Source organism: Zootoca vivipara, chromosome 2, assembly GCF_965207765.1.
Source record: "Zootoca vivipara chromosome 2, rZooViv2.hap1.1, whole genome shotgun sequence".
In the NCBI taxonomy this organism is placed as follows: domain Eukaryota; kingdom Metazoa; phylum Chordata; class Lepidosauria; order Squamata; family Lacertidae; genus Zootoca; species Zootoca vivipara.
In genome coordinates this window covers 84,825,432-84,840,965 of record NC_142584.1, presented here as the reverse complement: position 1 = coordinate 84,840,965, position 15,534 = coordinate 84,825,432, and the positions used below count along the sequence as shown (strand labels likewise).

The 15,534-nt window shown below is 44.3% G+C and overlaps 1 protein-coding gene across 1 annotated transcript in view; it reads right to left on the bottom strand.

The window, feature by feature from the left end:
- The window catches only part of LOC118080763 (netrin-4-like), a 67,675-nt gene extending 54,271 nt beyond the window's left edge, over nucleotides 1–13,404 (bottom strand). Inside the window, exon 1 of the mRNA XM_035106497.3 lies at nucleotides 12,035–13,404. Coding sequence (XP_034962388.1) covers nucleotides 12,035–12,122 — 88 coding nt within the window. The 5' untranslated portion in view covers nucleotides 12,123–13,404. The remainder of the gene's footprint in view (nucleotides 1–12,034) is intronic.
- Between the last annotated feature and the right edge of the window lie 2,130 nt (nucleotides 13,405–15,534).

The following is a 15,534-nucleotide window of genomic DNA, read 5'->3' as shown; positions in this document are numbered from 1 at the left end:
GAGAGAAAATGATCAAGCCCGCCTTGACAGTGCCATAAAACCATCTGAAGAAATACTGAATTATCAAATGGCCCTAAGTGCATGAAAAAAATGAGTTCCAATAATAAGTACAAGTGGGAAGTAGCAAATCAGTAGCTGATAGCTCCGTTCTAAAGGTAGTCAAAATCAGAATTCACTTCCAGTTTTTCTACCCAGAGGCTACACATCTTCTGTTCCTGTTCCAAATCCATTTCCTTGCTCGTTTCCATTACCTCCGTCACAATTTCACAGGATGCTTCTGCTGCAGAATATCATGCTGAACTAGGGCCTCTCACAGTTCTATGGCTTTATTCTTTTCATACCTACAGAAAGTTTTTTAAAAGGCAGGACACACTAAAGGTACTGACCTTTAAAGCCCTAAACTGCCTCGGTCCAGTATACCTGAAGGAGCGTCTCCACCCCCATCATTCAGCCCGGACACTGAGGTCCAGCACCGAGGGCCTTCTGGCAGTTCCCTCACTACGAGAAGCCAAATTACAGGGAACCAGGCAGAGGGCCTTCTCGGTAGGGGCACCCACCCTGTGGAATGCCCTCCCAGCAAATGTCAAGGCAATAAGCAACTATTTTACTTTTAGAAGACAACTGAAGGCGGCCCTGTTTAGGGAAGTTTTTAATGTTTGATGCTGTACTGTTTTTAATATTCAGCTGGAAGCCGCCCAGAGTGGCTGGGGAAACCCAGCCAGATGGGCGAGGTATAAATATATTATTATTATTATTATTATTATTATTATTATTATTATTTCTAAAGTATATCAACTAAAATCAGTGAGTTGGATTTAAAGTTATTGGAAATCGGGGAGAGGGAGAGCAGCTAATTGTCTTCTGCAGTTGCTTGTGCAAGCACTGGTACACCCTCTTCCCAACCTGGTGATCTCCAGATGGTTGGGACTCGAACTCGCATCAGCCCCAGCCAGCAAGAACCATGTTCAGGGATGGTGGGAGCTGTAGTCCAGCAACAGGCTGGGGAAGGTTGAACTAGTGGAAGAATCCCATAGCGTCAAATGTCTGCTTATGGAAGTGGAAGCGCCTCTTTGGATTTAGGTTCACTTTTCTTGCACGGTCCTCTAGCCCAGGGGAAGGCAGACTTAAGCCTTGTAGGATGTACTCTGTGTTTCACTAGAGATCTAACAACCAGAGCCAGGTGCAAAAGGAAATGAAGAACTTAGAATTGAAGAACACGAGTGCTCTGAACTTGCAGTGAGATCAGGGATCTGTTCTAAGTACCAGAACTGAACCGAGTTCTGCCCACTAAAATCCATGTCTGGTTCCTCCAACTCCCGGTGGTGGGAGTCATTTTGCTGTTGCTATTGTCCAACCACGGCGAGTCAGAAACCCTTGCTGCTGTACTGCAAATCACCAATCGATCCCGATCTACTTCCCACCTTCTTCTGCTCCAGCACGAGCTGTAAAACAGGCTTTGGGGTGATCAGCTGCGCCTTTCCCCCATACAGAAGGGAACTTTTGGATCTAACCCAAGAACTATGGAATCGCCCTGTTTGCACGGCTCTGTTTCAAAAGTAGACTTGTTCAAATATCCTTTATTAGGCATATCAAACCACACATTATCACATAAAATTTATATACAGATTATATAAAATACAGACTCAGTTGAGCAAGGCTTATCCCAGTCAGTTCCTTAACTCCAGGAAGAGTATAGATATATATAAATACTACACCAAACACTGCCACACCACCTACCAATTAAGGAGCACTAACTCTCTTTGTAATGGCCCAGCCTTTCTGCATGGACAGCACTCAAAAATTCAGCTACGGCTGTAGTAATTTGATCATCCCTGTCCGATAGTAGGACCTGAACGGTTGGTAGTTTGGAAATCAGCCAATTGAGTTGCAAGGCCTCTAATAGTTGTCTTCTGGCATGAGTTCCAAATTCACAGGAAAAGAAAATATGCTCCAAAGTATCAGGTTCCTGTTTACTACATTTGCAGAGACGCTCTGATTCTGGGAGACCCAAATATCTTCCTCTCACCATCATCGAGGGGAACATATTAAATCTGGCCAGCATAAACAGCCTACACAGTTCGTGGTTTTTCAAATTTGTCATGTATCCCTTTTGAAAATCTCTGCACAGAGGGAGATTTAAATGGAGAGGAGAACAGGTGCTGTGCTTTGCAACCTCAAGCATGGAGAGAACACTTTTTCCTATAAGAGTCTTCCTAATAATTTCCCAGATGTCTTTGGGATCAGAATTTTCAAAGTCAACTAAGTTAAGCCCTATCGAATTCAATTTTCTCCTACAAATCAATGATAGATTGTAAATTATATTATCACTTAAAAGATCATACAGGAGAGAGTTAGGGGATAGGGCTCTGTAATGCAGGAAGATCCAATATTTCATGGTCCTCAGCCATGCTCTTGCTGATAAAGACAATATTCCCAGCTCGCAGCATATTGTTTCATATTTTACAGAACTTGCGAGTCCTAGTAATGACCTCAGAAGGGATGCATGGAATTTATCCAGCATCTTAAGGTCACCTGAAATCCACAGTGGGGTGCCATATAAAAGTTGGGCACAAAGTTTCATGTCAATTACTTGCAGTACTGCTGGAATGTATCTGTTTCCTTCAGGAGAAAAGAAATAAGATTTGATATGGTGGGCTGTCCCTTTAACCTTAGCTATTGCCGCACAGATGTGTGTGTTCCAGTTCATATTATTTTTAAATACAATCCCCAGATAATTAAAATGCTCCACTTCCTGTATTAGATGTCCATTGATTATATAGTTTTTTGGGTTCCCTCTTTTTGTAAACTGCATAATTTTGGTCTTGTCATAGTTGATTTTTAAATTATTAAGGGAGCAGAAGTTTGAAAAGCTCTTAAGTAATTTTTTAATACCCAAAGAAGAAAGTGAGATAATTGCTGCATCATCTGCATATAATAATAAAAAAGTGGGATATTGTTTAAATAAGGAATATGAGAGGTTACATTTTGAAGAAATAATGGTAAATCAGATAAGAATAGATTGAATAGAGTGGGTGCCAGGACACAGCCTTGCCTAACTCCTCGATTGTTGAAGATTGGACCTGCAAGTCTACCATCTTTTGTAACTTTAACATATATTTGGTTATTAGAGTGCAAATTTTGTATCAGTGTCAGTAGATGTGGATCTATACCAAGGTGCTCCAGTTTGGTCCACAGTTTGTTACGATCGACTGAATCGAAAGCGCTTTTTAAATCTACAAATGCCACAAAAAGTCTTCGCTTGTTTTTTATGGCATATTTATCTACAAGATGACTTAACACTAAACATTGATCAAGTGTTGAGGAGCCTGCCTTAAAACCAGCTTGTTCCTTACCAGGCAGACCTTTGGTTAGCATCCATTGTTCCAGTTTAATAAGCAGGGATTTAGCATAGATTTTGCTTATGCATGGTAACAAACTAATAGGTCTATAGTTCTCTTGACAGTTCCTATCGCCTTTTTTAAAGATCGGCACCACTATTGAGTTATTCCACGATTTTGGTACAAGGCCTGAATGATAAATAGAGTTAAAAAGCGGGACAAGATTAATGGCCCACCATTCCACATTTAGTCTCAGCAAGTCTATTGAGATGCCGTCCATACCCGGGGATTTTCCCTGTTTAAACGAAAGAATTATCCTTTTCATCTCCTCTTCAGTAATTTGAAATTGTATGGTTCTTGCCGCAGGAGACTTAAAATTCTTCTTTGTAAAAGCTTGAGGATCATAAAAAACAGAGCTAAAATACGTAACCCAAGCTTCATCCCTTATATTGGGGAAATCAGTAGTAGCTTTTATTGAGAGAAGTGACCAGAAGGTTTTAGAATCTTTAATTTCTAGTGCAGCCACAATTTTGGACCATTTGGCTTGTGCAGACATGAATTTTTTTTCTAGGAGCATATTCTTAAAAGCATTTTTCATTTCAAAGTAGATCTTCCAAAGATCTTGGGAGTTGGTAACAGAAGCTTCTTTTAGGCAGGTTCTAAGTTCTTTCTTATGGTTGATACAATCTTTATCAAACCAGTTATACTTGTTTGAAGGTTTGTTGCTGAGTTGAAGATTTAAAAAAGAAGAGAATAATTCCTGTATAGTATTATAATAGTAATCATTGTCTGCCAAAGGCATCAGATTTTGGTTGGCCAAAGGTTCAAAAATAACTGGGTTATTTTCAAATACTGCTAATAGATCCTCCCTATTTTTATCTCCTATATAAATTCTTTTCGCATAGATAGTCTTGTCGGCACTATAGGAGGACAGGTATCATTGTTTCTGGGATTTCTGTACATCTCTAAAACAATTGGAAAGTGGTCACTCTCTGAGCGGGTTACAACTGTAAAAGAGGAAACTTCATCTAAGATTTCAACAGAAACTAGAGAATAATCGATTACACTCCTGCCCCTTTTGGAGCAGAAGGTAAATTCTCCTGGGATATCAGGCCATATTGAACCATTCAAAAATGTAAGATTAAATTCCAAAACCAATTGTAAAAGTTTCCCTCCGGCTTTATTAATAATATTATCTTTCTAATTTCTCCCTAATCTCAGTGGAAGTGGAGAATCTTCGGCTAAAGTTGAGACATAGCGTTTATAGAGAACTGTATTGTCTGATCCAATTCGAGCATTGGTGTCTCCCATTATAATCAGGGGGACATTGGGGAATTTACTGCGTATTAAATACAGCTCTTCTGAGACTGTATTCCAACCAGAATCTGATTTAGCTTCCGACTCTATGGGAGGGAAATATATATTTAGAAGAAAGATTTCTTTATGTGCATTAAACAATGATAACAGTTGAGCATACTGTCCAATATTTCTGATATAATTAAATTTAAGGTTAGAAGACTGTTTAATACCACAGATCAGACCGGCTTTGGGGCGTCCATTCCTTGAGATTTTGGTAGCAAGTAAATTATAAGTGATAAAATTTGGAATTTCTAAAGGTTTGAGGGACCAAGTTTCCTGCAAGAAGATTATATCATGTAGAGTAAGAAAATTTATAAAATCAGAATCAGCTAATTTACACAAAAGTCCGGCTACATTCCAAGACATAATTGAAAAGGTTTGGAGAGATCTTTGATTAGGGGATACTAATGGTCAATCCGATAAGGGGAGCACATTTCCATTAAATTTGTTTACATCGCCAGAAGGATTATCTATCGGGTCTTCAGCAATAATATCTGAGGACATATTCAGCTTACTCACATTAGAAGAGAATGGATTAATACAATTGGATACCTGCATGTCCGTGATAGGCACTTTATGTGAGGTACCCAGTTCGGACCCAGTTCGGACTCATTAAGTTCTCTCATTTTATCCCAGGCTAATGAAGTAGCTATATTTGCCTCAGAGGGAAGTTGTATGGAGGTTGAGGCTTGGGGACTTGCCCTGGTTTCCAATGAATCCTCAGAATGCAAGAATGACAGGAGATGAATACAGATGACGCTCGCCCCGTTGCTCAAAATTAAAATGGAAATTTGCTTCTTTTCATTCCTAGAGATGGAATCGGAAAGCATCCCACTGCCACTGCCTCTCTCTCTCTCTCTCTCTCCTCCACTCCCCCCCCCACCCGCCACCAATTTTCTAAATGCATTTTATGGAGCAGGCAGAGTGGGGAAGAGCACAGTTGGCTTTCTAATCAGTGGTGATGACAAGGAGGCTTATCTGCTGTGCCTGCTAATGCAGCAACATCAATAAATGGTTCCTGTCTGAACTGCTGTGTCATTAGGAACAGCAGAGTAGGAGAGCCCATGTGACAAGTGAGTGGAGAGGGGGGCGGGTGGGAAGAGTCGGATCAAAATCTGCAGTCGATTAAGAGTCTTTCATTGGAAGCAATTAATGTGCTGGAGATCACTTGGCCTCCCAATAAGGCAGCCCATCCGTCACTTGGTTTATTTCTCTGAAATGAGGGGTCATAGAAGTGGGGCACGGCGGGCAAAGGGGCAGAGGATTCCGGCAACCAGGGACTTACCCTGAATGCCAAAAGGGTCTCCTTGAATAATTCATGCAAGGCTAAACAATCAAGGCTGTAGTGCGCCCTCCTCTTCTCGCTCCCGAGGGGCTGTATGTCACCAAGGTGGATGGTGCCTGGCTGTTGATAGATGGCGTTGCGCAATAATCGATGCCACTCAACTATTTATGCATTTACGATGCTATCCCAGGGGAGTCGCTCAGCAAGGTGGCTGTTTGTCGGAGGGCTTCTGGCAAATGTTTGGAGCCTCTGGCAATGACATAGTAATCAAAAAGCTGGGCAACCTTTCAGATGGCTGATGGCTGAGAGCAGATAAGCTGGTTTGGGAAGTGGTATGCACATGGCATTAGCCACAATCCAGATCTAGGAAAATACTGTGTTTTGATATGTTTGCCCCCAAACCAGCTGCAAACCACACTGAGAAAAAGAATGACCCAGCTGCATTTTAAGTGTGCATAGCCTTACCAAATTCTGCTGGCTGCATGTGGGTTGAAAAGTGGGTCTGCAGCAACCTTTGCATGATAGCACCACATGTTCCAAGTTAGAAGTTATGCAAACCCATCCTTTTTCGATGTTTCAAGTTAGTGGGTCTGCCCCTGCTATTGAGTGCCTTTCACCCATTGATGCCATGTTATGAATTAAGAAAAAACAAAACAAAACCACAGGCAGTATGGAAAAATAAATAAACCAGTATATAGGGTAGACTGGCCAGGTTTCTCGCTCCACTGAAAGAGTGGAATGCCACTGGAAAGCACTTTAAATTCTTTACTGGAGTTTAGTAAAGTGTATTTTACACAAAAATACACACACACTTGGCATAACTAATCTGTGTTAAGGGATCCTGAGTAGGCACTCTTGCTTAAGAACAGAAGAAATGTATTGCTGAATTAGTTAAGGTCAACCTAGCCCTGCAATGATCCCAGGAACCAGCAGATGTTAGGTGAAGCATCCACACCAGTGGAGTGGATCATAGTCTACTTTCTGCCATTCTTCTTCTATGCTGTCAGAAGAATCTCTTCCAAGGATGTGAGTAGGCATCCATGACCTTACTGCTCCCATTCCTGAAAAATCTTATATGCAGAGAATTGGGCAGATCCAAACTATGGCTCATCACGATCAGTCGGCTTCTCCTTCATCCTCTTGGACGGGATGTTGATAATGGCATGTCCTCCAGGAGCACTGCCAGGGCCACCACTGCTTCTCAAGAACAGCTGAGATCAAGCACATTTGGTACAGTGGTACCTCCGGTTACAAACTTAATTTGTTCTGAAGGTCTGTTTGTAACCTGAAACCATTCTTAACCTGAGGCTCGCTTTCGCGAATGGAGCTTCCTGCTGCCACCACGCCACTGCCATGTGACTTCTGCTCGCATCCCGGGGCAAAGTTTGCAACCAGGAGCATCTACTTCTGGGTTAGCGGAGCTCATAACCTAAAGCGTTCGTAAGGAGGGCGGTACGTAACAATAACATGAGGTTCCACTGTACATAGCATGGGCGTAGTCGGGGTGGGGGTGCAGGAGTGCTGCTGCCCCCCCCAAGATAAAGTAAATAAATAGAAATACTTAACTAACTAACCAACCAATTGCATTGCAGATATCTCGGTTCTGCCCTCCCAACATAAAGCCTGCCTCCCCCCCCACAATAAATCCAGGCTACACCCATGGTACATAGGCTCCTGTTGTCACACCACACACAATGCTTCATGTTCCATTTGAGAGCAATGGAAAACCATGGGAGTCTTTCTACAACCAACTTTTTGAAAAAAGGCGTTGCTGCTAGTTTTAATTCTAAACGGTGCAATGGAAAAGCTCTTTATATATGTCCCTTCCTCTTTATATATACATTTTAGTAGGCTAATCAGTTCCATGAAGCCTAACTTCTTAAAGCAGTCTGTCTCTTCCCTTTATCCCCTTCCTTTATAACTGTTGAAATGCATAGGCTCTTTGAAATTGTAATCTTTCTTGTTTGCTGTTATAATTCTGCAATGCATCAAGTATCCCGTAATAATTCTAATTGCCTTTTGAAGGCATTTGAATTGGTGGCCATCAACACATCTTGTGGTAGCAAATTTCATGGTTTAAGTATGTGCTACTGTGTAAAGAAGCTTAATCTGGGGGAAAATTCGCTCAGCCTATACCAAGCTGGTGTCCTCCAGATGTTCTTGGGACTTCAACACCCATCAGTCATGAGCTTTATAGTCCAACAACATCTGGAGGGCATCAGATTTGTAAAGGCTGATCTAGCTAATATTGGTAAGAGAGGTACGTATGAGCAGAAGATGGGATTTACTACTCTATAGTGATATAACACCTAAGCTCTGTCCATGCCTGCTTCAGTCTAAGGCCTCTGCATGCTGAAGAAGAAGGTCCGAAGAGGTCACCTTTGAATATTTGGCTAAACATGGTCAGAATCTGCCACACAGTGATGCCACACATTTTTGGTGTGTATGGAAAAAGCAGCATGCAAAACAAACGAATGGATGGATGAAGTTCCCATCTGTATTATCACTTAAAATGGGACACTTATGATATGAAATAGCTTAAACTAAAGTTATCTTGAGAGCTATTCTTCCCAGTGGAGACTGCAGTAGGGTATTTAAATGTAAAATGGGAAAGTGAGGTTGTTTAAAGCTTCACCATAAACTGCTGAAATATCTATCTAACCTCTGAAGGAAAACAGAGATGGCATATAACCAGAATGCTAGCTTGTTGCTTAATTCATAGCCCTCAGATCTAATCACATCTCTCCTATTGCCTGATTTACCCTTTCACCCTTAAAGAAATATTAAAATGGATCTGAAATGGTTTCCTACTTTCCATTGGTCACCTCCTCTGCTTCTGCTTTGTTTGAGGGAAGTGGGGGGGGGGGTTACTGCAGCCAAACATATTTAATTGTGCTGAAACACCCATGCTACTTAGTCTAGTAACCAACTACTGCAGCATGGTCCCACTGATATCAACCAGTTCGCTCTAACTTCATCCCTCAATTTCTGATCGTCAGTCTTTCAGCAATACTGTATCACTATTGTACAAAAGCTTTGCATCCAGGGGGATCAAGCAGGGAGAGCCAGAATTTGGTCATAAAAACGTAAGAAGAGCCTGCTGGATCAGGCCAATGGCCCATCTAGTCCAGCATCCTGTTCTCGATATGGCCAACCATATGCCTGTGAGGAAACAGCAAGCAGGATCTGAGCACAACTGCACTCTTCCCCTGCTGCAATTCATAGCTGCCAAGTTTTCCCTTTTCTCGCGAGGAAGCCTATTCAGCATAAGGGAAAATCCCTTTAAAAAAGGGATAACGTGGCAGCTATGCTGCAATTTCCTGTGACTGGAATTCAGAAGCATGCTGCCTCCAACCATGGAAGTAGGACATAGCCATCGGGTTTAGTAACCACTGGTACCGTAGCCTCATCCTCCCTGAATTTGTCTAATCCCCTTTGAAATTTGTTGGCCATAAGATCACGAAAGGGTGGGGCTATGCAAATAAGGCCAGGCTTGATTCTCAATGGCTGAGGTCACCCGAGTCACCAGGGTCAGTGAAGAGGTTTTAGCTCTCAAACCAATGCAGTCCCACAGTGGCACATCTTCAATAACATCCGACAGTCCAGGACAGAGTAATATAAACCTTGCAAGGCATGCTGCCCCTAATGTATGAAGACTCTGCCCGGTTCTAACTTTATATAGCTGCTAAATGTCAATATGGTAACACATTTTATACTGGTTACAGGATAAAGGGGAAATTTTATTGTTGCCGTGTATGATTGATGGAAAGTGACAACAATTCTGATGAGAATAGATAATGGGAGAAGCCACTGTCTGATGCATTCATCTGTTCCATAATCTGTCATCTATTGTACATCACAAGATTATTATTATTATGCTTTTCACCAACACAAAACCAAACTACTGACCGCTTCCCTTTGCTTGCCATCACTGAGTTAAAAAGCAAAACACTCACACCAGTTTTACCGGTTCATAGAGCTGTTGAACAAATGGGAAAGAAGAAGGAACAACCAAGCTAAAGGGTATAATCCACCACCCAATGTAATCACTGGCAAGAAGGGGTGGGGGGTTGCATCCTATCTGCTGTTTCACAGAACCAAAGTAGCAAGCATGGGCTACGGAGCTGTATATAGACGGAAGATGCAGCCTGGTGTGGTGCAGCAGATAGAAAGCTGTACAGAGATCTGGAGTTGAAAAAATGCAGCTGAATGGAATTTGGATATATTTGAAACTTCATACATGCACCTTGATATCTAGGTTTTCACAAGTATATTTGAGAACCAGGAATTCCCTTTGATTGCCTCTCAACAAATTCCTCTACAATTTGAATATCATGGTCAAAACTAACATAGCCTGCCCTACTGTTTGGCAGAGTAAATGGACTCCTTGCTTTACAGGTGTTAAAGAGCATCAAAGTGGAGTTCATTTCCTTTCTTACTCAATGTTTACAACAGGCTCACTACCACCATGCGGCTTTCCTTACGCAAGAGCCATAATGTCTAAAAACTAAGCCACAATCGGGCCTCACCAAATGCAGTTCTGTGTATGAGAGGATCCCCACAGCCACTGAGCTCTCGCTTCTGCTGCGCTAACCATCGGCCAATATGCCCACCTACTCTTAATGATAAAAGGCTCTATCCAGCAGTCCACTAGTCTCTTTAGGCTCCTAGAGTGCTGACCACTCCCACAGAAGTGGAACCGACCAATGAAAAGTGTGGGAGGGCCTTGTGTTCTTGGGAATGGCTAAGTGCGTTATGGTACACTCACCATAGGGGCAACATATTCCCTTGCAGGTGGAGGTGGTGGGGCTCTAGCTCAGTGTTTCTCAACCAGGGGCCATATGGCCTCCTGCACCACCACCCCCAGGATATTCCAAGGGTGCCCCTAGGTGCAATTATATAATTATAAATATTATAAACAGAAGATGTTCTATTTACAAACAAAATAGCTACCTTTTGTAGAGGAGGCCACATGAAGGAAACAAGGTTGAAAGTATGTTCCTGAACAGCTTGTAATGCCAAAGACAGGACTGCATTCAGTGTTTTGGGTCACAAATTGTGAAGGACCATCGTTCTCCCTCCTTAGATCGTTGAGGAGCGATGCTACCCATAACTCAGCACATGCCATTAGTCCTGCGTTCGGTTTCTAGCACCCCCATATCAGGTTGAGCAAGAACTCCTGTCCGACATCCTGGAGAACCGCTGCCTATCAGTGTAGATAGCACTGAGGGAGACCCATCAAGGGCACAGCCTCATGCTTACAGACAGGAGCACACTGGAGGGCTTCTACATGCAGATGGGAGGGGATGGTTCATGCTCTACGTCACTAATGCATCTCAGTCCTCACCAGAGAGCGTTTGAAACACAGCTATGCTCTTCCTGAGAAACAGTGCATATTGGTGAGGGAGACACATTTTGTGGCATGAGTTGAAAGTTGCTCTTATTAGCATATGTTTATTCCCAACACTATCCTATGTGCTAGGTCCAAACTCAAAGCAGTGATATGCACATACATTATGCACCCAAAGTCACAGCCTATCTCAAGTTGTTTCCTGCTTGGCAGGGGGTTGGACTGGATGACCCTTGTGGTCTCTTCCAACTCTATGATTCTGTGATTCTATAAGTACTGTACTTGCAACAAACACGACAGTGTGCTGAATACGGAATCATAACTCTCAATCTTGCATGGCTCTCCTTATAGTAGAGCCTGGCATCTGAGCATTTGTGCAAACCAAAAAATTCTTGCCTAAGATTTCACTGTTGAAAAAACCAGTAATCCCATTTCAACCTGGTCTGAATCCCAGTGCAGCATGGTTCTGGGAGAATTACCGTCCTCTGTGCCTCTGTTTTCTGGCTTTGAAATGGGAACAACCGGGACCTAGGCGGGGATGAAACACAGGTATTGCCAGCCTCTGGACTCGGTGACAGAGTGGGCTATATACATCGAAAGAAAGAACGGACGACTTCGCCTCTTCCTACAAATAAACACTCCGAAGAGGCTTTAAAGCTTTTCCCCATCATTGATTGGAAACCTATGCGTAATTCCGCTTACCTGCTCCAGGATGGCCAGAAATAATATACTCCAGGAATACGATCAGCGTTATGCTCTTATGCTGCATGACTCCGCCTAGGAAATCCATCTTCTCCGGAGGCGCGAGGGCAATAATAATAATGATTATATTTCTACAAGCTTGGTGCCCGCATGACCATTCTTTTTTTTGAGGGGGGGGGGCAGAGCAGACAAAACAAAAACACTTTCCTTCAGGGCAGCGATGACTGCGGGCTCCTCGTGCTTCTCTTTCCCTGAAGGGGTGGGTGGGAACCCGTTGCGCGTGTCTCTTTCCTCTCTCTCTCTCTCTCCCCCTCGGATCTAAGGCGCGCTTCCCAGCTCCGCGGCCGCTTCGCTTCCCCCGGCGCGTCCACCTCAGCCGCCCATCGCCTCCCAATGGTTTCAGTCAGAGCGCCGGCTGCCTGCTTCGGGGAAGAGCCCCTTCGCCCCCTCCCCGCTTCGCCCCCCCCCCCGAGACGAGGTGAAGTTCACACGTCTGGCACAGCAAGCCGAGCGGAGCAAGCCTGGTCCTCCTCCTCCTCCTCCTCCTCGCCCGCCGACCTTTCGCAGGGTCAAGGCGACGACGCAGCTCGGAGGGCGAAAGTTCCCTCGGAGTTCGCTCAACTTTCGATTTCACTTCGGACCTTCCCTTGGCCGCCCAAATGTTTCCACTCGGCTCTCCTCCTCCTCCTCCTCGCGCAGGACTGACTCGCGCTTTGGCGCTTCTCTAACGCGAGGGCAATCGAGGGCAATGCCGCCTTTGTTTTACCACCCTCTCACCCCACAACCACCCCCTCCTCGGTCGCCGAAGCACGGCCTTCTCCCCCACCCACTTTGGACTATCGCCGGTCTCTCAGAGGCGATCCTATGTATTCCACCGGCTTTAAAAGAAAATGGATTATTATTATTATTATTATTATTGCTACTACTATTCAGGGCAGCGCTGGGCTTGGGTGGCTTTTGTGGGGATTGGAGAATAGCCCCTTCCTTCACTTTCAGGTGCCTTGGATCAGTGCCTTCTTAAAAAAAAAATGACGATGAGCTAATTTTTTTGGGAGGCGAGGCTTCTTTGCGCCGAGCTGCTCGCGTCTCTCTTCCTGGCCCGCCCCAACCCCGCGGCGATCGCCTTTGCCGGCCACCTCGGTCCCCTCTAGCCCCGTCTGGCTGCAAAAGGGATTATTCTGACATGCGATCCTCTTCCTGTCCTTTTATACGTGTGCGTGTCTGTGTTTTTCATCTCACTTGCGCACTCCTTAGGCTGCTTGCCGCCGTTCTCCAGACGCACGTGTCCGTGTTTGCTCGCTCGCAGAGCTTCTCCTTTTCCCCCGGTTCGCAAGAGCCCGTCAAGCCTCCAGCTCCGACGCTGCTCTTGTCCAGGGCCTTTAAAACCAAATGCCCGGCGGCGACGCGCGGGGAAAGCGCTCCTTCCTCCGTTGCTTCCCCCTTCGCACCGGCCAGGCTCGGGGTCGTTTCGTGTCTCTGCAGCGCCCCCGTCAGTCATAACGGCCAACAGCAGCAGGCGCCAGATGCGCATAGCACCAAGGCAGGCGGGCGACAGAGGCAAAGTGGTCCACGATAAGGAGGGTTTAACAAATTGCTGCTGTGATCGGACATGTGCTGTCCTGCTTAGTGGCTTCTTCGACCACTAAGGATGGATGCTGATTAATGAGCAGCATTAATTACCTGCCAGAGCCTGTCTGGAAGGAGAAGCAGAAGTTGGATTTAAGCAAGGAAAAGTAAGATTGAATTTTTGCAGCTGGTTGGAAGCTAAGCAATGCTTTGGCGGACTGGCTGCAGTGCAGGCTGGGGTTTCTCCATCTCCCTGGGGTTTACAGGCTCATGCAAAGTTATTTTGCTGCCAGAGGCAAAACAGTAGATCACTTCCCTGCTCCAAGTCAAGGTGTGTCCTTCCCAAGGCCAGCCAAGGTGGGGTTTTTTTGTTTTGTTTTTTGCATCTGAGACAGAATATCCCACAAGTGGCTTTGCAAGTAAAATACATAACCATTAGCTGCCCTTTCACGATATTGAAACCCAGCCCAGCCCTTTACAACTTTGTAATCAGTCCTCCGTGTTTTCTCCTCGCAAAGTTCCATAAGGAGAGCCAGGGCAAAGTTCCATAAGGAGAGCCAGGGCAGTCTCTTACAGCAAAAAGACTAGAGGGGTCCTCAGCCGCTTTTGCGTATGGAGGCAGATTTGAAAATTTAAGAAACTGTTATGGGCATTGCCAACCCACATCACAGATTAAAAAACAACAACACACACACACAAACTGGTGGTGCTCAGAACTACTTTCAAAAATACCTACCCCCCCGTACCCCCGCAAAGTGATAAAACTCTTTTGCCACTTTGACAAAAAGGATGTTGGACTGGATGGGTCATGCCCTGATTCAGGGCAATGTTCTATGTTCTAACACAGGCAACAACAAAACCCTCACACAACAGACAAGCCCCTTCCAAGCAATGAACAACAACAAAGGGTAACCTTTATTTTTTTATTACAAATAAATAAGGGGCAGGGGTTCTTGGCAGGCACCAAGTCTGTGCGACCAGAGGCAAAAGTGGGAGAGCAGTTATCTGATTTTCACAGTTACAGGTAGGTAGCCGTGTTTGTCTGGCATAGTCGAAACAAAAAAAAAAATTCCTTCCAGTAGCACCTTAGAGACCAACTAAGTTTGTCATTGGTATGAGCTTTCGTGTGCATGCACACTTCTTCAGATACAGTGAAACAGAAGTCACCAGATCCTTATATATAGTGAGAGGGGGGAGGGGTATTACTCAGGGGTATTACTCTCACTATATATAAGGACAACTCTACCAGGAATCACCCAGCCTGGCAAGAGTTCCACAAGGAAAAACAAACCATTTACTACTCTCAACTGGAGTTATTGGAAAAAACAGAAAAACAAAAAACTCTCTAACCTTTCCAACCTACAGGCTACTAATCAAAACAACAAGATCAACAATATTGTCAATCTCTCACAGCAAACACTCAGCCCAGCTGAGGAATCAGTCTTTTCTGCCCTGCCAAATCCCCACACATGATTCAGTTCTGCGGGGACTTGGAAGCATTTTTCCGCCGTTTATGCCTGAAGGAGTACTTTTAACACACACAAGAACAAGACAAAGTAGAACAAACAACATCCCCACAACACAACATCTCTCAACCTACTGGGGAACAACCACCACTCTCCCAACACATTAATGAACAGAACATTGACCACCAACTACCACCGAAAAGATGTTACACAAAAAGGGACTCCACATGGACCTCTCCTGATGGACGCAATACCACACTAGATCTGGGTATCTGAAGAAGTGTGCATGCACACGAAAGCTCATACCAATGACAAACTTAGCTGGTCTCTAAGGTGCTACTGGAAGGAATTTTTTAATTTTGTTTCGACTGATTTTCACACTCACCCTCTCTAGCCTTCACCCAAACAAGCAGAAGGCATTATGAGAGCACAAGGTCACCTTCCTGCTGGGCACAAATATTTGGGGTG